The sequence below is a fragment of the Bombina bombina genome, chromosome 2 (assembly GCF_027579735.1).
Source record: "Bombina bombina isolate aBomBom1 chromosome 2, aBomBom1.pri, whole genome shotgun sequence".
In the NCBI taxonomy this organism is placed as follows: Eukaryota; Metazoa; Chordata; class Amphibia; order Anura; family Bombinatoridae; genus Bombina; species Bombina bombina.
The window spans coordinates 333,514,117-333,538,096 of record NC_069500.1 but is presented as its reverse complement, the minus strand read 5'-3'; the positions used below and the strand labels follow the sequence as shown (position 1 = coordinate 333,538,096).

The following is a 23,980-nucleotide window of genomic DNA, read 5'->3' as shown; positions in this document are numbered from 1 at the left end:
GGGAGGTATTAGCGGCTCTGAATGATTGTAACACGGTTGCAATTCCAGAGAAATTATGTAGGTTGGATAAATACTATGCGGTACCGGTGTATACTGACGTATTTCCTATACCAAAAAGGCTTACAGAGATTATTAGCAAGGAGTGGGATAGACCTGGTGTGCATTTTACCCCTCCTCCCATATTTAGGAAAATGTTTCCTATTGACGCCACCACACGAGACTTATGGCAGACGGTCCCTAAGGTGGAGGGAGCAGTTTCTACTTTAGCTAAGCGTACCACTATCCCGGTGGAGGATAGTTGTGCCTTTTCAGATCTAATGGATAAAAAATTAGAGGGTTACCTTAAGAAAATGTTTGTTCAACAAGGTTTTATTTTACAGCCCCTTGCATGCATTGCGCCTGTCACTGCTGCGGCAGCATTCTGGTTTGAGTCTCTGGAAGAGGCCATTCGCTCAGCTCCATTGGATGAAATAATGAACAAGCTTAAAACACTTAAGCTAGCTAACGCATTTGTTTCTGATGCCGTTGTGCATTTAACCAAACTTACGGCTAAGAACTCCGGATTCGCCATCCAAGCGCGCAGAGCGCTATGGCTTAAATCCTGGTCAGCTGACGTGACTTCTAAATCTAAATTGCTTAATATTCCTTTCAAAGGCAGACCTTATTCGGGCCCGGCTTGAAAGAAATTATTGCTGACATTACGGGAGGTAAGGGCCATGCTCTACCTCAGGACAGGGCCAAATCAAAGGCCAAACAGTCTAATTTTCGTGCCTTTCGTAACTTCAAGGCAGGAGCAGCATCAACTTCCTCCGCTCCAAAACAGGAAGGAGCTGTTGCTCGTTACAGGCAGGGCTGGAAAGTTAACCAGTCCTGGAACAGGGGCAAGCAGGCCAAGAAAACTGCTGAAGAGAGGGCCCCCTATCCGGAAACAGATCTAGTGGGGGGCAGACTTTCTCTCTTCGCCCAGGCTTGGGCAAGAGATGTCCAGGATCCCTGGGCGTTGGAGATCATATCCCAGGGATATCTCCTGGACTTCAAGACTTCTCCACGGGGGAGATTTCATCTTTCAAGGTTATCAGCAAACCAAACAAAGAAAGAGGCGTTTCTACGCTGTGTACAAGACCTCTTACTAATGGGGGTAATCCACCCAGTTCCGCGGACGGAACACGGGCAGGGATTCTATTCAAATCTATTTGTGGTTCCCAAAAAAGAGGGAACCTTCAGACCAATCTTGGACTTAAAAATCCTAAACAAATTTCTAAGAGTTCCATCATTCAAAATGGAGACTATTCGAACCATCCTTCCCATGATCCAAGAGGGTCAGTACATGACCACGGTGGACTTAAAGGATGCCTACCTTCACATACCGATTCACAAGGACCATTACCGGTATTTGAGATTTGCCTTCCTAGACAGGCATTACCAGTTTGTAGCTCTTCCCTTCGGATTAGCTACGGCTCCAAGAATCTTTACAAAAATTCTAGGATCACTTCTGGCGGTACTAAGACCGCGAGGCATAGCGGTGACTCCGTACCTAGACGACATTCTGATACAAGCGTCAAGTTTTCAAACTGCCAAGTCTCATACAGAGATAGTTCTGGCATTTCTGATGTCGCATGGGTGGAAGGTGAACGTGGAAAAGAGTTCTCTATTACCACTTACAAGAGTTCCCTTTCTAGGGACTCTTATAGATTCTGTAGAGATGAAAATTTACCTGACAGAGACCAGGTTATTAAAACTTCTAAATGCTTGCCGTGTCCTTCACTCCATTCCACACCCGTCAGTAGCTCAGTGCATGGAAGTAATCGGCTTAATGGTAGCGGCAATGGACATAGTACCATTTGCGCGCCTGCATCTCAGACCGCTGCAATTGTGCATGCTAAGTCAGTGGAACGGGGATTACTCAGATTTGTCCCCCCTACTAAATCTGGATCAAGAGACCAGAGATTCTCTTCTATGGTGGCTTTCTCGGCCACATCTGTCCAAGGGGATGACCTTTCGCAGGCCAGATTGGAAGATTGTAACAACAGACGCCAGCCTTCTAGGCTGGGGAGCAGTCTGGAATTCCCTGAAAGCTCAGGGATTATGGACTCAGGAGGAGAAACTCCTCCCAATAAATATTCTGGAGTTAAGAGCAATATTCAATGCTCTCCTAGCTTGGCCTCAGTTAGCAACTCTGAGGTTCATCAGATTTCAGTCGGACAACATCACGACTGTGGCTTACATCAACCATCAAGGGGGAACCAGAAGTTCCCTAGCGATGTTGGAAGTCTCAAAGATAATTCGCTGGGCAGAGTCTCACTCTTGCCACCTGTCAGCGATCTACATCCCAGGCGTGGAGAACTGGGAGGCGGATTTTCTAAGTCGCCAGACTTTTCATCCGGGAGAGTGGGAACTTCATCCGGAGGTCTTTGCTCAACTGGTTCGTCGTTGGGGCAAACCAGATCTGGATCTCATGGCGTCTCGTCAGAACGCCAAGCTTCCTTGTTACGGATCCAGGTCCAGGGACCCGGGAGCGGTGCTGATAGATGCTCTGACAGCCCCTTGGGTCTTCAACATGGCTTATGTGTTTCCACCATTCCCAATGCTTCCTCGTTTGATTGCCAAGATCAAACAAGAGAGAGCTTCGGTGATTCTGATAGCGCCTGCGTGGCCACGCAGGACCTGGTATGCAGACCTTGTGGACATGTCGTCCTGTCCACCGTGGTCTCTGCCTCTGAGACAGGACCTTCTAATTCAGGGTCCTTTCAAACATCCAAATCTAATTTCTCTGAGGCTGACTGCATGGAGATTGAACGCTTGATTCTATCAAAGCGTGTTTTCTCGGAGTCGGTTATTGATACCTTAATACAGGCTAGGAAGCCTGTTACCAGAAAAATTTACCATAAAATATGGCGTAAATATTTACATTGGTGCGAATCCAAGAGTTACTCATGGAGTAAGGTTAGGATTCCTAGGATATTGTCCTTTCTACAAGAGGGTTTAGAAAAGGGCTTATCTACTAGTTCGTTAAAGGGACAGATTTCTGCTCTGTCTATTCTTCTACACAAACGTCTGGCTGAAGTTCCAGACGTTCAGGCTTTCTGTCAGGCTTTAACTAGGATTAAGCCTGTGTTTAAGTCTGTTGCTCCGCCGTGGAGCTTAAACTTAGTTCTTAATGTTCTTCAAGGCGTTCCATTTGAACCCCTTCATTCCATTGATATCAAGTTGTTATCTTGGAAAGTTCTGTTTTTGATGGCTATTTCCTCGGCTCGAAGAGTCTCTAAGTTATCTGCCTTACATTGTGATTCTCCTTATCTGATTTTCCATTCAGACAAGGTAGTTCTGCGTACTAAACCTGGGTTCTTACCTAAGGTAGTTACTAACAAGAATATCAATCAAGAGATTGTTGTTCCATCTCTGTGTCCTAACCCTTCTTCAAAGAAGGAACGACTTTTGCATAATCTGGACGTAGTCCGTGCCCTGAAATTCTATTTGCAGGCAACTAAGGATTTTCGTCAAACTTCTTCCCTGTTTGTCGTTTACTCTGGACAGAGGAGAGGTCAAAAGGCTTCGGCTACCTCTTTCTCTTTTTGGCTTCGTAGCATAATACGATTAGCCTATGAGACTGCTGGACAGCAGCCTCCTGAAAGGATTACAGCTCATTCTACTAGAGCTGTGGCTTCCACCTGGGCCTTTAAAAATGAGGCCTCTGTTGAACAGATTTGCAAGGCTGCGACTTGGTCTTCGCTTCACACTTTTTCAAAATTTTACAAATTTGACACTTTTGCTTCCTCGGAGGCTGTTTTTGGGAGAAAGGTACTTCAGGCAGTGGTTCCTTCTGTTTAATGTTCCTGCCTTGTCCCTCCCTTCATCCGTGTACTTTAGCTTTGGTATTGGTATTCCATAAGTAATGGATGACCCGTGGACTGACTACACTTAACAGGAGAAAACATAATTTATGCTTACCTGATAAATTCCTTTCTCCTGTAGTGTAGTCAGTCCACGGCCCGCCCTGTTTTTACGGCAGGTCTAATTTTAATTAAACTCCAGTCACCACTGTACCCTATGGTTCCTCCTTTCTCGTATGCTTGGTCGAATGACTGAGTATGATGGGTGAGGGGAGGAGCTATATAGCAAGCTCTGCTGGGTAATTCTCTTGCAGTTTCCTGTTAGGAAGAGAAATATTCCATAAGTAATGGATGACCCGTGGACTGACTACACTACAGGAGAAAGGAATTTATCAGGTAAGCATAAATTATGTTTTTTATGGACCCCTGGCCCCACCATACAACTACTACCACACTGAAGTTACAATCCGAAATTGCACAAAGAAATAAAAAACATTTTGCTAACTAAGTCCTACCTTCTCTGCAAATAAAAGTGATCTGCCGTGTAACTCAGGCACACACTGTACAAACAAAGTGCCAAGTCTGTCTCACACTGTGCATAGTGGTTTAGTGCACACTCAGAAATCCTCTCAAATGCTAATACTTTACTCCTTGTAATAAATTTCCCATGCTCAATTAGCACTCTGCTGTAGTACCCACTGGTGGCTGCCAAAATTTAAAAAAAAATAATTATTTTTTTGGTTCTTGCCTCATGGGGCCCCTGACAGGAGTCACCCCTGTCACCCCCTGATGGCGGCCCTGTGTGTGTGTGTATGTGTGTGTATATGTGTATATATATATATATATATATATATATATATATATATATATATATATATATATATATATATATATATATATATATATATATATATATATATATATTTCTCAATACAAAATTTTTGCATAGAAAATTAGCACATCCAGGCAAGTTCGCCGCTTGCTTTTCCTGAGTAAAACTCCATGTACATTGTTACCAATGCACAAGAGGATTCTAGATAAGATATGCAATTTATATATGCAAAATCTCAGGATTTTTTGCTTTAAATACTGTTTTAACACAGCGATCCCTAAATAGGGTGATAGCAGCAATATAGAAACCACTGCTAGACAGCCTGTTTCGTTCTTCTTAGAACTCGTCAGTAGCAGATAGATTTCTGGTTGCTGCTTTGGTAAAGCAAATTTCAGGGTTAAATCGAAATTCATTAAAATTATGGTGGAGATAAAAATCTGAGATTTAAATCCTCCATGTCTCAAAAGTAAATCAATACAAAATGTTTGCATAGGAAATTAGCACATCCAGGCAAGTTCCCCGCTTGCTTTTCCCTAGTAAAACTCCTTGTACATTGTTACCAATTTTGCATATCTAATTTGCATATTTTACCCAGAATCCTCTTGTGCATTGGTAACAATGTACATGGAGTTTTACTGGGGAAAGCAAGCGTGGGAACTTGCCTGGATGTGCTAATTTCCTATGCAAAAATGTTGTATTGATTTATCACCAATTTTGCTTTGTTCTTTTGGTATTCTTAGTTAAAAGCTAGACCTACGAGGTTCATATGCTAATTTCTTAGACCTTGAAGGCCGCCTCTGCATTTGACAGTTTTTCACCACTAGAGGGCGTTAGTTCATGTGTTTCATATAGATAACATTAAGCTCATGCACGTGAATTTACCGAGGAGTGAGCACTGATTGGCTAAAATGCAAGTCTGTCAAAAGAAGTGAAATAAGGGGGCAGTCTGCAGAGGCTTAGATACAAGGTAATCACAGAGGTAAAACGTGTATTATAACTGTGTTGGTTATGCAAAACTAAGGAATGGGTAATTAAGGGATTATCTATCTTTTAAAACAACACAAATTCTAGTGTTGACTGTCCCTTTAAAGATGGTCATTGCTCATAAAAGTTTCCTAGCTAAGCTACTTTATCTTTAAAGATAGCATTGTATCAGCTTTTTCCAATTATATGTATTTAGGTTTGAGTTCAGTTAAACTCTAAAATGTGACTTTCTACAGAGCCACATCATTAACTAAAATCTAAAATTAATATTTTAATGTTCGACTGTGTGTTCTTAATTGGCCTGGCAGCATTAAGAAGCCATTTAGCCAAACTCTGAAGCTAAGAGTGGAGAATCTTTCTAATCGCCAAGTCAAAGGCTTTGATTACATAAATTAAGCAGTTAATTTGAGCCTGGTCCCATTTGCTTTCTTAAATGGATAACAAACGTCTGTGCTGAGCTCCGGCTGCACAGAGAGCTTGCGTGCTGTGAGTAAATTGCAGGACCAAAAAAAAAAACCTTCAGCCAAAGCTACTTCCTCATTTGATACTAATTTATGTGTCGGTTGTCAGCCATCCCTTTGTTTCAAATCACACAAGTCCATAAGGGCAGCAGAAGAGACTGACGGCAGTGTACCAGATTGGTGGCTTTGCAAACTTCTGTAGTTGTGCTTGCCAGCTTATGTTTTGATTGACAGAGATTTGGAAAAAGTGTCAGAGATGGAATAAAGGAAATCTATGCATAACAATCTCATGGTAAAGACAATTTTTTTTTTTATATATATATTTTTTTTAACTAACTTCTTTTTTTTAAAATATAGTCAAGTGTTAAAGGAACTCGTGAGATGTTTACATGTTTTCTTAGAAATCACTTCTTAGTATAAAGTAGTTTAGCCTCAACCTCTTCTTTTACATAGAAACATAGAATTTGTTCTATGATAAGAACCAAAAAGGCCCATCAAGTCTACCCATATTACACGTTACTTTTTCCTTAGGACAGCCTTATGCATGTCCCAGGCATTTTTCTTAATCCACTGATGTTTAAAGGGACGTAAAACTCAAATTTGAAATACTTGTGAATGCATTTCCATTTTAGGTAGAAGCATTTTTGCTGCACACATTGGTTAGCAAAAATGCTTCTAGCAAAAGGACTGTTTCAATAATAGCATTTATTGTGCACACATACATATTCACAAGTGATGGTAAACTGCCCCCTTTGAATAAACAGATCAGGAATGTTTGGGAAATTTTAGACGGAGTTTAATTTATCAGTTGCAATAAAGATGCGCTATAACCTACTTCTCTGAAATTCAAATTTCTCCAACATTGGTGTGTCCGGTCCACGGCGTCATCCTTACTTGTGGGATATTCTCTTCCCCAACAGGAAATGGCAAAGAGTTCCAGCAAAGCTGGTCACATGATCCCTCCTAGGCTCCGCCCACCCCAGTCATTCTCTTTGCCGTTGCACAGGCAACATCTCCACGGAGATGGTTAAGAGTTTTTTGGTGTTTAAATGTAGTTTTATTCTTCTATCAAGTGTTTGTTATTTTAAAATAGTGCTGGTATGTACTATTTACTCTGAAACAGAAAAGGATGAAGATTTCTGTTTGTAAGAGGAAGATGATTTTAGCAGACAGTAACTGAAATCAATTGCTGTTTCCACACAGGACTGTTGAGATGAAGTAACTTCAGTTGGGGGAAACAGTTAGCAGTCTTTTCTGCTTAAGGTATGACTAGCCATATTTCTAACAAGACCATGTAATGCTGGAAGGCTGTCATTTCCCCTCATGGGGACCAGTAAGCCATTTTCTTAGTTAAACATAAAAGAATAAAGGGCTTCAAAAAGGGCTTAAAAACTGGTAGACATTTTTCTGGGCTAAAACAATTGCTTTACTAGGCATATTATGCAGATTCTAACTAATTATTGGTATTATAATCTTGGGGAACGTTTAGAAAAACGGCAGGCACTGTGTTGGACACCTTTTTCAGATGGGGGCCTTTCTAGTTATAGACAGAGCCTCATTCTGGGACTGTATAGGGGTTAAATGTAAAAACGGCTCCGGTTCCGTTAATTTAAGGGTTAAAGCTCTGAAATTTGGTGTGCAATACTTTTAATGCTTTAAGACACTGTGGTGAAATTCTGGTGAATTTTGAACAATTCCTTCATACTTTTTCACATATTCAGTAATAAAGTGTTTTCAGTTTGAAATTTAAAGTGACAGTAACGGTTTTATTTTAAAACGTTTTTTGTGCTTTGTTGACAAGTTTAAGCCTGTTTAACATGTCTGTACCATCAGATAAGCTATGTTCTATATGTATGAAAGCCAATGTGTCTCCCCATTTAAATTTATGTGATAATTGTGCCATAGTGTCCAAACAAAGTAAGGACAGTATTGCAACAGATAATGATATTGCCCAAGATGATTCCTCAAATGAGGGGAGTAAACATGATACTACATCATCCCCTACTGTGTCTACACCAGTTATGCCCACACAGGAGGCCCCTAGTACATCTAGTGCGCCAATACTTATTACCATGCAACAATTAACGGCTGTAATGGATAACTCCATAGCAAATCTTTTATCCAAAATGCCTACTTATCAGAGAAAGCGCGATTGCTCTGTTTTAAACACTGAAGAGCAAGAGGACGCTGATGATAACTGTTCTGACATACCCTCACACCAATCTCAAGGGGCCATGAGGGAGGTTTTGTCTGATGGAGAAATTTCAGATTCAGGAAAAATTTCTCATCAAGCTGAACCTGATGTTGTGACATTTAAATTTAAATTAGAACATCTCCGCGCACTTCTTAAGGAGGTGTTATCTACTCTGGATGATTGTGACAATTTGGTCATTCCAGAGAAATTATGTAAGATGGACAAGTTCCTAGAGGTTCCGGTGCCCCCCGACGCTTTTCCTATACCCAAGCGGGTGGCGGACATAGTAAATAAAGAGTGGGAAAGGCCCGGCATACCTTTTGTTTCCCCCCCTATATTTAAGAAATTATTTCCTATAGTCGACCCCAGAAAGGACTTATGGCAGACAGTCCCCAAGGTCGAGGGGGCGGTTTCTACTCTAAACAAACGCACTACTATTCCTATCGAAGATAGTTGTGCTTTCAAAGATCCTATGGATAAGAAATTAGAGGGTTTGCTTAAAAAGATTTTTGTACAGCAAGGTTACCTTCTACAACCAATTTCATGCATTGTTCCTATCACTACGGCAGCGTGTTTCTGGTTCGAGGAACTAGAAAAATCGATCAGTAAAGAATCTTCGTATGAGGAGGTTATGGACAGAGTTCAAGCACTTAAATTGGCTAACTCTTTTGTTTTAGATGCCGCTTTGCAATTAGCTAGATTAGCGGCGAAAAATTCAGGGTTTGCTGTCGTGGCGCGCAGAGTGCTTTGGCTAAAGTCTTGGTCAGCGGATGTGTCTTCCAAGACAAAATTGCTTAACATTCCTTTCAAAGGTAAAACATTATTTGGACCTGATTTGAAAGAGATTATTTCAGACATCACTGGGGGAAAGGGCCACGCCCTCCCACAGGATAGGTCTTGTAAGGCTAATAATAAGCCTAATTTTCGTCCCTTTCGCAGAAACGGACCAGTCTCTAATTCTGTATCCTCTAAGCAAGAGGGTAATACTTCACAACCCAAACCAGCCTGGAAACCAATGCAAGGCTGGAACAAGGGTAAGCAGGCCAAGAAGCCTACCACTGCTACCAAAACAGCATGAAGGGATAGCCCCCGATCCGGGACCGGATCTAGTGAGGGGCAGACTTTCTCTCTTTGCTCAGGCTTGGGCAAGAGATGTTCAGGATCCTTGGGCGCTAGAAATAGTTTCTCAAGGTTATCTCCTGGAATTCAAGGAACTACCCCCAAGGGGAAGGTTCCACAGGTCTCAATTATCTTCAAACCAAATAAAGAGACAGGCATTCTTACATTGTGTAGAAGACCTGTTAAAGATGGGAGTGATACATCCAGTTCCAATAAGAGAACAAGGAATGGGATTTTATTCCAATCTGTTCATAGTTCCCAAAAAAGAGGGAACATTCAGACCAATTTTGGATCTAAAGATCCTAAACAAATTTCTCAGGGTACCATCGTTCAAAATGGAAACTATTCGAACGATCCTACCTACTATCCAGGAAAATCAATTTATGACTACCGTGGATTTAAAGGATGCGTACCTACATATTCCTATCCACAAGGAACATCATCAGTTCCTAAGGTTCGCTTTTCTGGACAAGCATTACCAGTTTGTGGCACTTCCATTTGGATTAGCCACTGCTCCAAGGATTTTCACAAAGGTACTAGGGTCCCTTCTAGCGGTTCTAAGACCAAGGGGCATTGCAGTAGTACCTTACTTGGACGACATCCTGATTCAAGCGTCGTCCCTGTCAAAAGCAAAGGCTCATACGGACATCGTCCTAGCCTTTCTCAGATCTCACGGATGGAAGGTGAACAAAGAAAAAAGTTCTCTGTCCCCGTCAACAAGAGTTCCCTTCTTGGGAACAATAATAGATTCCTTAGAAATGAGGATTTTTCTGACAGAGGTCAGAAAATCAAAACTTCTAAGCTCTTGTCAAGTACTTCATTCTGTTCCTCGTCCTTCCATAGCGCAGTGCATGGAAGTAATAGGATTGATGGTTGCAACAATGGACATAGTTCCTTTTGCACGAATTCATCTAAGACCATTACAACTGTGCATGCTCAGACAGTGGAATGGGGATTATACAGACTTGTCTCCGACGATTCAAGTAGATCAAAAGACCAGAGATTCACTCCGTTGGTGGCTGACCCTGGACAATCTGTCACAGGGAATGAGCTTCCGCAGACCAGAGTGGGTCATTGTCACGACCGACGCCAGCCTAGTGGGCTGGGGCGCGGTCTGGGAATCCCTGAAAGCTCAGGGTCTATGGTCTCGGGAAGAGTCTCTTCTCCCGATAAACATTCTGGAACTGAGAGCGATATTCAATGCTCTCAGAGCTTGGCCTCAACTAGCAAAGGCCAAATTCATAAGGTTTCAGTCAGAAACCATATATCAATCATCAGGGGGGAACAAGGACTTCCCTGGCGATGAAAGAAGTGACCAAGATAATTCAATGGGAGGAGGATCACTCCTGCCACTTGTCTGCGATCCACATCCCAGGAGTGGAAAATTGGGAAGCGGATTTTCTGAGTCGTCAGACATTCCATCCGGGGGAGTGGGAACTCCATCCGGAAATCTTTGCCCAAATAACTCAATTATGGGGCATTCCAGACATCGATCTGATGGCGTCTCGTCAGAACTTCAAGGTTCCTTGCTACGGGTCCAGATCCAGGGATCCCAAGGCGACCCTAGTAGATGCACTAGTAGCACCTTGGACCTTCAACCTAGCTTATGTATTCCCACCGTTTCCTCTCATCCCCAGGCTGGTAGCCAGGATCAATCAGGAGAGGGCCTCGGTGATCTTGATAGCTCCTGCGTGGCCGCAGGACTTGGTATGCAGACCTGGTCAATATGTCATCGGCTTCACCATGGAAGCTACCTTTGAGACAGGACCTTCTTGTTCAGGGTCCATTCGAACATCCGAATCTGGTTTCCCTCCAACTGACGGCTTGGAGATTGAACGCTTGATTTTATCAAAGCGTGGGTTTTCAGATTCTGTAATAGATACTCTGATTCAGGCTAGAAAGCCTGTAACTGGAAAAATTTACCATAAAATATGGAAAAAATATATCTGTTGGTGTGAATCTAAAGGATTCCCATGGAACAAGATAAAAATTCCTAAGATTCTATCCTTTCTACAAGAAGGTTTGGAGAAAGGATTATCTGCAAGTTCTCTGAAGGGACAGATCTCTGCTTTATCTGTTTTACTTCACAAAAGACTGGCAGCTGTGCCAGATGTTCAAGCATTTGTTCAGGCTCTGGTTAGGATCAAGCCTGTTTACAGACCTTTGACTCCTCCCTGGAGTCTAAATCTAGTTCTTTCAGTTCTTCAAGGGGTTCCATTTGAACCCTTACATTCCGTAGATATTAAGTTATTATCTTGGAAAGTTTTGTTTTTGGTTGCAATTTCTTCTGCTAGAAGAGTTTCAGAGTTATCTGCTCTGCAGTGTTCTCCGCCCTATCTGGTGTTCCATGCAGATAAGGTGGTTTTGCGTACTAAGCCTGGTTTTCTTCCGAAAGTTGTTTCCAACAAAAATTTTAACCAGGAGATAGTTGTACCTTCTTTGTGTCCGAATCCAGTTTCAAAGAAGGAACGTTTGTTACACAATTTGGACGTAGTCCGTGCTCTAAAATTCTATTTAGAGGCTACTAAAGATTTCAGACAAACATCTTCCTTGTTTGTTGTTTATTCTAGTAAAAGGAGAGGTCAAAAAGCGACTTCTACCTCTCTTTCCTTTTGGCTTAAAAGCATTATCCGATTGGCTTATGAGACTGCCGGACGGCAGCCTCCTGAAAGAATCACAGCTCACTCCACTAGGGCTGTGGCTTCCACATGGGCCTTCAAGAACGAGGCTTCTGTTGACCAGATATGTAAGGCAGCGACTTGGTCTTCACTGCACACTTTTGCCAAATTTTACAAATTTGATACTTTTGCTTCTTCGGAGGCTATTTTTGGGAGAAAGGTTTTGCAAGCCGTGGTGCCTTCCATTTAGGTGACCTGATTTGCTCCCTCCCTTCATCCGTGTCCTAAAGCTTTGGTATTGGTTCCCACAAGTAAGGATGACGCCGTGGACCGGACACACCAATGTTGGAGAAAACAGAATTTATGCTTACCTGATAAATTACTTTCTCCAACGGTGTGTCCGGTCCATGGCCCGCCCTGGTTTTTTAATCAGGTCTGATGAATTATTTTCTCTAACTACAGTCACCACGGTATCATATGGTTTCTCCTATATATATTTCCTCCTGTCCGTCGGTCGAATGACTGGGGTGGGCGGAGCCTAGGAGGGATCATGTGACCAGCTTTGCTGGGACTCTTTGCCATTTCCTGTTGGGGAAGAGAATATCCCACAAGTAAGGATGACGCCGTGGACCGGACACACCGTTGGAGAAAGTAATTTATCAGGTAAGCATAAATTCTGTTTTCTCTTTTATATCAGAGTTGCATCCGCAGTATTTTCTTAGTATTTGAATTGTTTTCCAGGATTTTCTTGTCTTCACGGTGCAGGAATTGCAAGTAATTGAGACTTGGGGCTCCATGTACGAAGCAGCAAGAGCTGCTCCGTAGCCCTTGCGGGGCAGGTACGCTTATGCGAGCCTGCTTCCTGCAATGTAAGAAGCAGCGGTCGGTGATTCACAGTTCCTTCACTCGCCCAATTGTGTAATGATACATAAGGGCCATCGAATCAACAGATCCACTGCCCGTATGCAGCGAAGGCAGGCGCAAGTTGAGAAGCTGTCTGCCTGCCTTTTAATACATGGGGGCCTTAGTAAAGTCCCATGTCTTTCATGAAAGTTTTCATGTTGTTTAGTTTTTAGAAATAATATTGGAGGTTTAAACACCATGCCATACATTATCATTGTAAAAGAACATATGCTATACTCCATTTTTTTTACTTTTCTGGAATAAACAGCTTTAGGGGTAAAAATTTTTACCCTCCCATTTTTTTTTCTTTTTTGAGGTCTTCCTATCTCTTCTACTGAATAATACCATGAAACTGAACTATTTAAGTGTTATGACTATTTGTTTGTATACTCATGTCTTGGTATATACAGTATTAAGTAATGGCGTATAAAGCAAATTCTATATACAATAATATACTGCCCTCTAGTTCTCTATCATCTCAGTATTTTGTATTACTAAGGGAAAACTGGTCAGAAATTTTACTTTGAAGTGGGAGTATACAGGGGCTGACAAATGTACTTAAAATGTGAGAGGCAGCAAATATATTAAAGGAATAAGCCACATTTTTATGAGTCATATAGGTGTATTTTTGTATATAGAAATATGTAAAAAAAATCCAAAAATACATCTCTAGGACCCATGGTTTATTAATAATTAATGCATACATATGTCTTTTATTTCCAGAATGATATCAATGAGATTCCCTTCTTCGACATCCAGCTTCCTTATGAAATTGCCTTACAGATTTTTCAGTACTTGGGTATGACAGAACTTGGAAGATGTGCACAGGTATGTAATGGTTTTTACTAGGTTCTGGTTCAGAACATAGTTCTGTTTATTATAGTTTTTATTATTGCTTAAAGGGATTGGAAAGCAAAAATTAAACTTGCATGATTCATATATAGCATGTAAAAATACACTTTCCTTCTTAATACAGGGAGAGTCCACAGCTGCATTCCTTACTTGTGGGAAATACTGAACCAGGAGGAGGCAAAGAAACACCAGCCAAAGGCTCAAATACCTCCCCCACTTCCCTCATCCCCCAGTCATTCTTTGCCTTTCGTCACAGGAGGTTGGCAGAGAAGTGTCAGAAGATTTCGGAGTAGTTCCTTATGGAGGGTAGTACCCTTTGAGATGGGACTGGGGTTTTAAGTAGTCTTGTCAGCCTCTCAGTGAGAGCATTGATGAAAGTTAGAGTCTGGAGATGCAGGGAGAGTCTTTCTGCGAAACCAACCAGACTCATATTAACAGCTCCTAAGCAATCAGTGTTGATGAGTTTCGCTGCCTGCTTTTCTTACTCAAGTCCATGTCAGAAGCGCAGCTACAATCTGTCAAACTTGAAGGACCGTGTTTCTTTTCCACGGCATAGATTCCGGTAAGACCTTTCAATTTTTACACATATTGCAAACGCTAGAAGACAGGGTCACAGTGTGGCGCCTTTTATCTATATGGAATCAAGGGTTAATATCTCCTGAGGGGGATTATGAACAGTTGGTTTTAATCATATATGCTTTATTTGATTTTATGCTGCTTTATGTGTTAGATGTTTATGGGCTCATAGACTGAGATGGAACAGACAGGTTTCACTTTCACTTTGAAGGTTGCTCAGCTTAAAAGCTTGGTGCGCTTTTTCTCTTAGCAGGGACGGTCCTGCATTGCGCACCATGTGACCGGAATTGTCGAGGCTGCCATTGACAGAGTTACTACCGGAGAGGAGTTTTATCTCTGTTCTGTCTGGGTCATAGGAGGTGGTGAGTGCCCCAGCCATTGGGGGTATAATTTTTTTATTTAAAATAAAGTTATTTTTTTCTGTAGTCCTCAGCATATCGTACTTTAGCTATGGAGGATTCTGATTCATTAGAGGGTTCTCCCTCTATTTCAAGTAGTAATGCCTGTTTATATTGAGATGGAGCTCTGGAATATCCACCCTCTCAATTATGTTCCATATGCCTTTTGATAAGGGGATTATATCAAATAAGGTTGACATGTTTGATACCACTGAGCCGCCCACCTCTGAGGAGTCCTCGTCCAGTGAGGTGCACACCCTACATGCATCTTTTTATACACATGCAGCTTCCCATTGCACTGCTAATCCTCCATCTGGAGGGGGCCTTTTTTTCACCAGACGTTACTGCGCAGTTTCATACGGCGGTGTCTGCGGCCATTAGTGCTTTCCCTCACATGGCTAAGCGCAAGCGAAAAGTTCAATCTTGCACTCCTGCCCAGGGGGCATCATGTTATTTGTCGGATATATCGGTTATCCGAGGATGAAGTTCTCTCTGAAACTTCAGAGTATGAACTTTCAGTGTTGGAGTCTGCTGCCTATAATCATCCACCTGTGGAGGACCCAGTTTTTAGATTTAGGACAGAACGTTTACGCTTTCTACTGAAGGAGGTTTTGACTACATTAGAGGTTTCAAAGGCCGAGCTGCCAGACGAACTTTTGGGTCCTAAATTTGATGGCAATCATTATTAAGAACGAGTGGGTCAGGATTAGATTCCTCTTCCCCGTCGTCTGCCTTTTAAGGATCCCAGTCCCAGACTCTATATGAGGGTGGGTTTTCTTTTTTCCATCCCTACTCGGTTAACGCTATTTTTACGCTTGTCACACGTAATAGCCTGTGTGAGGATAGTTCGTCGTTCATAGAGCCGCCGGATATAAGGATGGAAACTCTGTTAAAGAGGGTGTTTCAACTAGGGGATATTTTCTTTTACTGGTGGCGCTTGTCGCTGCAGTTGCTGGAGCGGCTACCTTTTGGTACGTTTCCTTCTCGAAATTGATCAAGGTGGAGGGTTCCCTCAACATTTTTCAGGAAAGAATTACGGCCTTCTGGGTTACTAATTCTTTTATCTGTGCTGTTATTACACAGATTAATTAGCCTAAGGCTAAGACTTCAGTTTTCTGTTCAGACTGACAGATATAACTTCTAAGTCTAGTCTCTTTCCCTCTCCTTTAAGGGAAAGAGTTTGTTTGACTATCTCCACGGTTTCAGGGGCCAAGGGTGCTTTCATACCGTAAGATAAGGAGAACAAATCTAAGGGACTAAGTTCGTATTTTCCATTAGTTCTGATAAAAGCCCAGCATCAGAGGCCTCCACTAAGCCAGAGCAAACCAAGAGTTATTGGAAGCCGGCTCAGTCCTGGAATAGATCCAAGCAGAGCAAGAAGCCCACCGAGACGCATATCGGCAACAGAGCCTTTTTCAAGATCTTGAAAAAGGCTCTGTTGCCGATATGCGTTGATCTGCCCCAACAGCTTACACAAGTTAATCAGGCCTCCAGGACCGCTGCATCTAACCTGAGGTTTGAAATAATAGACCTCGGTTAGCATTGAGACAGCGAGAGGAGCCGTACTAAATAAAAATCTTAATAACAGTGCGCGCACTTATTCAAACAAAGACCGGTTATTATTGGTCAAAGGAATCCACGTGACCTCACAGTCATTCTAAACGGAACACCGACGGAAGAAACAAATTCACGGAGGAGAGCGTTTATTGCATAAAGGTACTGTGAAAATTTAACCTTAAAAGGAGATTAATTGCTGCTAACAAAGCCCTCTGGTGAAGGACCACCTGGAAAACCGGGTTAAAGTGTATCCATTGGGACCCGCATTTTGAAACATCGGTTACAAAACTTTATATTTAACAAGGGAGATTGCCATAACGGTTCATATTAGTGTAGCATTTAGAAACTCTATATTTTTTACAGTGCCATTATACTTGCCATTATACTTGCACCATTATTTTTAGCCTCTGTAAATTACTGTTTTTAGCATTTATTAATTGCTGTATGGATTTGATTGTATGTTTTTAACGCTATATATTTATAACACCGGTGTTATTTAATTTAGAGTTTCTAATACTAGTATTTTATTTACCTGCTATATCACAATGTCTATTAAAATTTTATTGTTCTAAACTATTCCTAAAGGTCTTTTTTATGCTCTTTCAACGGTTTCCAATTCCGAATTCATTACTACCCTATTGATATATACGCTATATCCGATATCATCTATCTCTTGATTAAATTTTGTTAAAATTGATATTAGCATACCACATTAGATATAGTTCAGTCTATATTCAGAATTAGATTTATTTCAACCATATTAAGAATTATTTCAATTATTTAAATACACAATTAATCTGCTATCACACATAATTTGTGGCACTCAAGATTCACATTTATTATAGTTATTACATTTATTACATATACTAATTTATTATAAACCAAAAGAAGAAGCGCCCCTTCTTACCTTTCTTGCTAGCTTCAACATGTCTTGCCCTCCAGACTTCCTTGAGGCCATCTGTTGCTCAGTGTATGGAGGTGATTGGTCCAGCATGGACATCGTTCTCTTTGCCAGATTCCACCTCAGGTGACTGTGCATGCTGAGGCAGTAGAACGGAGATCATTTTGGATCCGTCTCAACAGATTTCTCTGGACAGCCGGTCAAGAGAATCGCTCTCTTGGTGGCTTTGTCCAGATAATCCCGAGGGACATCCTTTTTAAGACTATCCTGGGTGACTGTGACTACGGACACAAGTCTGTCAAGATGGGGAGCTTTTTGGGGCGCCAAGAAGGCGCAGGTTCTGTGGACGCAGGAGGAGAGTCTTTCCCGTTCAACACCTAGACCTTTGGGCAATATTCAATGCTCTGAAGGCTTGGCCCCTACTGGGTTTGTCCCAATTTATCTGATTCCAATCAGACAATATAACCTCTTTGGCTTACATCAACCATCAGGGGGAACGAGAAGCTCCCTAGCAATGAGGGAAGTTTCTCGGATTCTCAAGTGGGCTGAGACCCACAACTGTTCACTGTCAGCGATCCACATTCCGGGTGTGGACATCTGGGAAGCGGATTTTCTCGGCAGACAATACTTTCATTAGCGGTGCCTTGGAGGTTAAATCTAATTTCTCTTTTCCTGTCATTTCCACTCCTTTCTCGAGTGGTGGCTCAAATCATACAAGAGCAGGCATCAGTGATACTAATTGCTCCATCTTGGCCGTGAAGGATATGGTTCACGGATCTAGTGGGGATGCCATCATCTCCTCTTTGGAGGTTACCTTGTTGCAGGGATCTGCTGGAACAAGGCCCCTTTCTTCGTCAAGATCTAGATTCTCTGAGGCTGACTGCGTGGAGATTGAACACTTAGTCTTAGCCAAGAGAGGTTTTATGAGAGTGTTATTGATACTCTCATTCAAGCTCGTAAGCCGGTTACTCGTTGCATCTATCATAAGGTGTGGAGGACATTCTTATTCTGGTGTGAAGAGCGTGGTTTGTCCTGGCACAAAGAAAGGTTGCCACGATTCTTTCTTTTCTCCAGGGTGGACTGGAGACGGGCCTCTCAGCTAGTTCCTTGAAGGGACAGATTTCAGCCCTTTCTGTTTTACTGCACAGGCTCGCTGAGCTTCCGGATGTACAGTCTTTTGTTGAGGTTCTGACTAGGATCAGGCCGGTTTAGAGATCTAATGCTCCTCCTTGGAGTTTAAATCTTGTTCTTAAAGTTTGCAACGGGCTCCGTTTGAGCCTATGCATGAGGTTGACATTAAGTTGTTGTCTTGGAAGGTTCTTTTTCTACTAGCTATTGATTCTCTGCGCAGAGTCTCTGAGATTGCTTCCTTGCAATGCGACCCTCCTTATCTGGTGTTCCATGCTGATAAGGCTGTTCTACGAACTAAGTTAGGATTTCTTCCTAAGGTTGTGTCAAATCGCAACATCAATCAAGAAATTGTGGTTCCTTCCTTATGTCCTAATCCTTCTTCATCGAAGGAATGTTTACTGCATATTCTGGATGTGGTTCATGCCTTAGACAAACTTCTTCTCTGTTTATTATCTATTCTTGGAAGCGTTGGAGTCAGAGGGCCTCTTCGACTTCCTTATCTTTTTGGTTGAGGAGTATCTTCCGCTTAGCATATGAGTCAGCGGGTCTCAGAGGATTACGGCTCATTCTACGAGAGCAGTGGCTTCCTCTTGGGCCTTCAAAAATGAGGCCTCTATGGATGAGATTTGTAAGGCTACCTGGTCCTCCTTACATACTCTTTCCAAATTTTACAAGTTTGATATTTTTTGCTTCTGCTGAAGCAACCTTCGGGAAGAAAGTTTTGCAGGCTGTGGTGCCCCCAGATTAGGGGCCTCCTCTCTTTTTTACCCTCCCGTTGGCAGTCTGTGTCCTCTGGAGCTTGGGTATAATTTCCCACAAGTAAGGAATGCAGCTGTGGACTCTTCCTGTATTAAGAGGGAAAACATACATTTTGCTTACCAGATAATTTCCTTTCCTTCTGTACAGGGAGAATCCACAGCTCCTGCACGTGTTCTCCGATGGGCGGCCCTAAATTTTAATTTATTCTTCTGGCACCTTTTTCACCCTGATATTTCTTCTACTGTTCCTTGTTCCCTCGGCAGAATGACTGGGGGATGAGGGGAAGGTTTTTGAGCCTTTGGCTTGGGTGTCTTTGCCTCCTCCTGGTGGCCAGGTTCAGTATTTCCCACAAGTAAGGAATGCAGCTGTGGACTCTCGCTTTACAGAAGGAAAGGAAATTATCTGGTAAGCATAATTTATGTTTTTGTTATCAAATATACTTTGTTCTTTTAGTATCCTTTGAAAAGAGCATTTACTTATCTTACACTTCTAGCAGCTAGCTGGTGAGTGGTGGTTACACGCATTTGTCTCTTGTAATTCGCTCACCAGATGTGTTCAGTTAGCTCACAGTAGTGCATTGCTGCTCTGTAGCTATATACAAGCAATAGTGTAATAATATAATGCTCTAACATAATATAAGTTTGATTCCTTTAAAGGGACATTAAACACTTTGAGCTAATATCAAATATTTAATTATGCATAGTAAAACAACTTTGCAGTACACCTTCATTATTTATTTTGATCCCTTTCATATAATTTAACATTGGAAATTGAGAGTTCCTTTTTAATTCTGAGATTTTGAATTGCACAATGCAGCCCTCACAAGTCTAACCCTGCCACATATATGCCCCTAATTGGATTAAGCAGATCTTATCATATAAGAAGCTGCAAAAAAAATGTAATTACAAGGGGCCCCATCTGATATGCAGCGTCAGCCGCAAAAGCTAGCGACGCCGGTTTTTGCGTGGGTTTGGTATCCTATATACAGCGCCGCATATAAATGCGGCACGTATATTTCACCCGTCGGACATAGTTTTTTTCCCCATAGACTAACCTATAAAACCCGCGCAATTTGGTATCCAATATCCAGCGCAAGGCCTTAAGTGGCGAAAATGGAGAAAACTTACTCCATTTTCACCTCGCCATAAAAAGCAACCGTAGCAGGCCTTGCGCTGAGTATGGGAGCACCGTAACTCCCTAAAATGCCTACAAAAAAAAACCTTAACACCTAACGCATGCGCAATGTCTACCTGTCAACCGCAATCCCCCACCACAATACCTAATAAAGTGTTTAACCCCTAAACCGCCGCTCCCGGACCCCGCTGCCACCTACATTAAAGGGACAGTCTACACCAGAATTTTTATTGTTTTAAAAGATAGACAATCCCTTTATTACCCATTTCCCAGTTTTGCATAACCAACACAGTTATAATAATATACTTTTAACCTCTGTGATTATCTGGTATCTAAGCCTCTGCAGACTGCCCCCTTTTTCAATTCTTTTGACAGACTTGCAGTCTAGCCAATCAGTGCCTGCTCCCAGATTATTTCACGTGCACGAGCACAGTGTTATCTATATGAAATATGTGAACTAACACCCTCTAGTGGTGAAAAACTGTTAAAATGCAAGCTGAAAGAGGTGGGCTTCAAGGTCTAACAAATTAGCATATGAACCTCCTAGGTTAAGCTTTCAACTAACAATGCCAAGAGAACAAAGCAAAATTGGAGATAAAAGTAAATTGGAAAATTGTTTAAAATGACATGCTCTATCCAAATCATGAAAGTTTATTTTGGCCTAGACTGTTCCTTTAAATGTATTAACCCCTAATCTGACCCCCCTACACCACCGCCACCTACATTAAATGTATTACCCCCTTATCTGACCCCCCTACACCGCCGCCACCTACATTAAATGTATTAACCCCTAATCTGACCCCCCTACACCGCCGTCACCTACATTAAATATATTAACCTCTAATCTGACCCCCCTACACCGCCGCCACCTACATTAAATGTATTACCCCCTAAACCTAAGTCTAACCCTAACACCCCCTAACTTAATTATTATTTAAATAAATATAAATAAAATAACTATTATTAACTAAATTATTCCTATTTATCACTAAATACTTACCTATAAAATAAACCCTAAGATAGCTACAATATAATTAATAATTACATTGTAGCTATTTTAGGATTTATATTTATTTTACAGGTAACTTTGTATTTATTTTAACTAGGTACAATAGCTATTAAATAGTTAATAACTATAGTATTCATGCCATAGAAATGACAGAGCAAAGAGAGGAGGCGGCATTGTAATCTATGTTGACAATTCCACAAAGTTCACCCCCATACAAAAATATAGCTCTCCTCCCACCTTTGATTTCCTTTCTGGCAAAATTGAGATCCCGTGCAGTAAATCAATCATTGTTGCAGGAATCTACCGCCCACCTAGCTCCCCTGTGCATTCCATTTCGGACATAGCACAGCTCCTTAGTGAATCCATAGCTCAAAACCCAAAAAGTGAAATTTTTGGTTTTTGGAGATTTTAATATTGATTGGCTGAATCCAAAAAATAACAGTTGTCGCTCGCTGTTTAAATCTTTGCAGCTAGCGCAATTAATCTCCTCCCCAACTCGCATAAACATCAAAAGCCATAATCAAACCCTGCTCGACTGGATTCTCTCCACTTCTCCCGACCGAATCCAGGAGGCAGGTGTAATCCCTAACAATTTCAGTGGCCACTGCTTAGTGTACTGCGTGCGCAAAATAAAGGCAAATAAATACTCTCCCAAGGTTAAAATCACCAGGTCCTTCAAAAAATTTAATATTCAATCATTTCTAAATGACATCAAGAACCTCCCCTGGCACAGATTAAACCTAATCCCAGATCTAGACTCTGCCGTTGAATTTTTTCAGTCTGAACTCCTACAATTTTGCAATTTACATGTCCTGCTGCGTAAGGTGAGAGTAAAAGGAGCACACTTGAACTGGATCACAGCTGACCTCATTCAAATGTACCAATTTCGGGATTCATTGTGGTCAAAGTTCAAGCATACTGGCTCTATGAACGATCACTGTGTATATAGACAATGGCGAAATATATGCACTAAACAAACAAAATTGGCCAAGGCCCAATATTTCTATGAAAATCTGAACAATAACATATCAAACCCTAGAAAGTTTTGGAAACTCATAAATAACTTACAAAATCCACCAATCCACTCCCAACCCTCCACTATCAAAATGGATAACCAAAACCTGCAACGCATCCTGAAACTACAAATGTGGATCAGGCCCCACTAAAACAGCAAAGACCCAATATAGAGAAGTTCAATTTTAGACCTGTACCCATCAATGTCGTTAAACACCTTAATAATCTAAAAATGAAAAACCAGTCTGGACCTGATCAAATCCCAGCAATGCTGTTGAAGCTCAGTGCGCCAGCAATTGCTAAGCCTGTCACAACCCTAATTAATGAATCCTTGATGTCTGGATATATACCCAAACTCTGGAAGACTGCAAGAGTAGTGCCTATTCATAAAAGTGGGGAGTTAACCTTGGTTTCTAACTATCGCCCTATATCATTGCTCCCAGTATTATCAAAAATCTTAGAAAAATGCGTCCATACGCAATTATGCAAGTATTACCAACTTTCTAACTATCTGACCCCTGATCAATCAGGTTTTCGACCGAATCACTCCACTACAACTGCCCTCCTAAAAGTTTGCAACAACATCCAAACTGGCATGGAACAAGGAGACCTAACTGGAGCTATTTTCCTTGATTTCGCAAAGGCTTTTGACACAGTGGACCACGACATACTACTGCTCAAACTAAAAAACTCTGGTATTGCTGATCGTCCGTTAACCTGGTTTAGATCATATGTCCCAAATCTCTGAAACATATAAGCGCAAACAGACTCAAGTGTAGGTAGATACAACAAACGCACCACACTTTCTGAATTGTACTTACAAGATTATAATTTATTCAGGCGGTTTGTTAACACAACATATGATGTCCAAGAAAAATCGTTCATACAAGGTAGTTTAAAACATAAGTCTCTGCAAGTGAGAATTCCGGAACCAAAGTGTCCGTCTTTAGTAAGTGTCCGTAATAGTGACTTCAGATAGAAGAACGCTGTATTTGGAAGCGTCAATGTGAAAGCCGATGTCGTCACTGAAGCAAAGTACGGATCCTCAAACAGTCCAAAAGGCCTCAACGCGTTTCAACCGCCAACGTGCGGTCTTTCTCAAGAGGTGAAGTTAATGCCTCTTCTCACAGCACAAGCCACTATATAGCCAACAGGCTTATTTCATTGGAGGGGAGAAAATCTCGTTAGATAACTGGCCTGCCTGCTATGTTTGCTATGTAAAGCGAACTTAGATCCATGTACATGATAAATAAAAGGCACATATTATAATACTAATAAAAACAGAATTATAATAAAGTACTAAGAACATAATTTATAAGCTATTCTAAGAAGTATAAATTAATAAACCACTAAGAATGTCAATAATAAACTACAATATACTAATAGATTTTCACAGGCGTTTTTTTGCCAATTATTAATGAAGTGTTGAAAGATAGTGTGAAACAAACGACAAAAAGAGAACAACATTAGTATAAAAAATCTATTAAAAACACAAATTTTTAATTTTATACTGTTAAAAAACATAATAATGTACTGTTAAAAATGTAATTACTAAATTATTCTAAAAAATATGAATTAATAGACCGCAAGAACTGTCACTAGTAAATTGAAATATACCAATATATTTTCACAGACGTTTTTTATGGCCATTATTAATGAGATGTTAAAAAACCATATTAAACAAACGACAGAGAGAGAACAATGTAAA

General features: G+C 41.3%; 1 protein-coding gene across 1 annotated transcript in view; it reads left to right on the top strand.

Annotated features, from left to right (window-relative positions):
- Window positions 1–23,980, top strand: part of FBXW8 (F-box and WD repeat domain containing 8) — a 527,093-nt gene that overhangs the window by 25,551 nt on the left and 477,562 nt on the right. Inside the window, exon 2 of the mRNA XM_053701689.1 lies at window positions 13,665–13,769. Within this exon, the coding sequence (XP_053557664.1) occupies window positions 13,665–13,769 (105 nt within the window). The remainder of the gene's footprint in view (window positions 1–13,664; window positions 13,770–23,980) is intronic.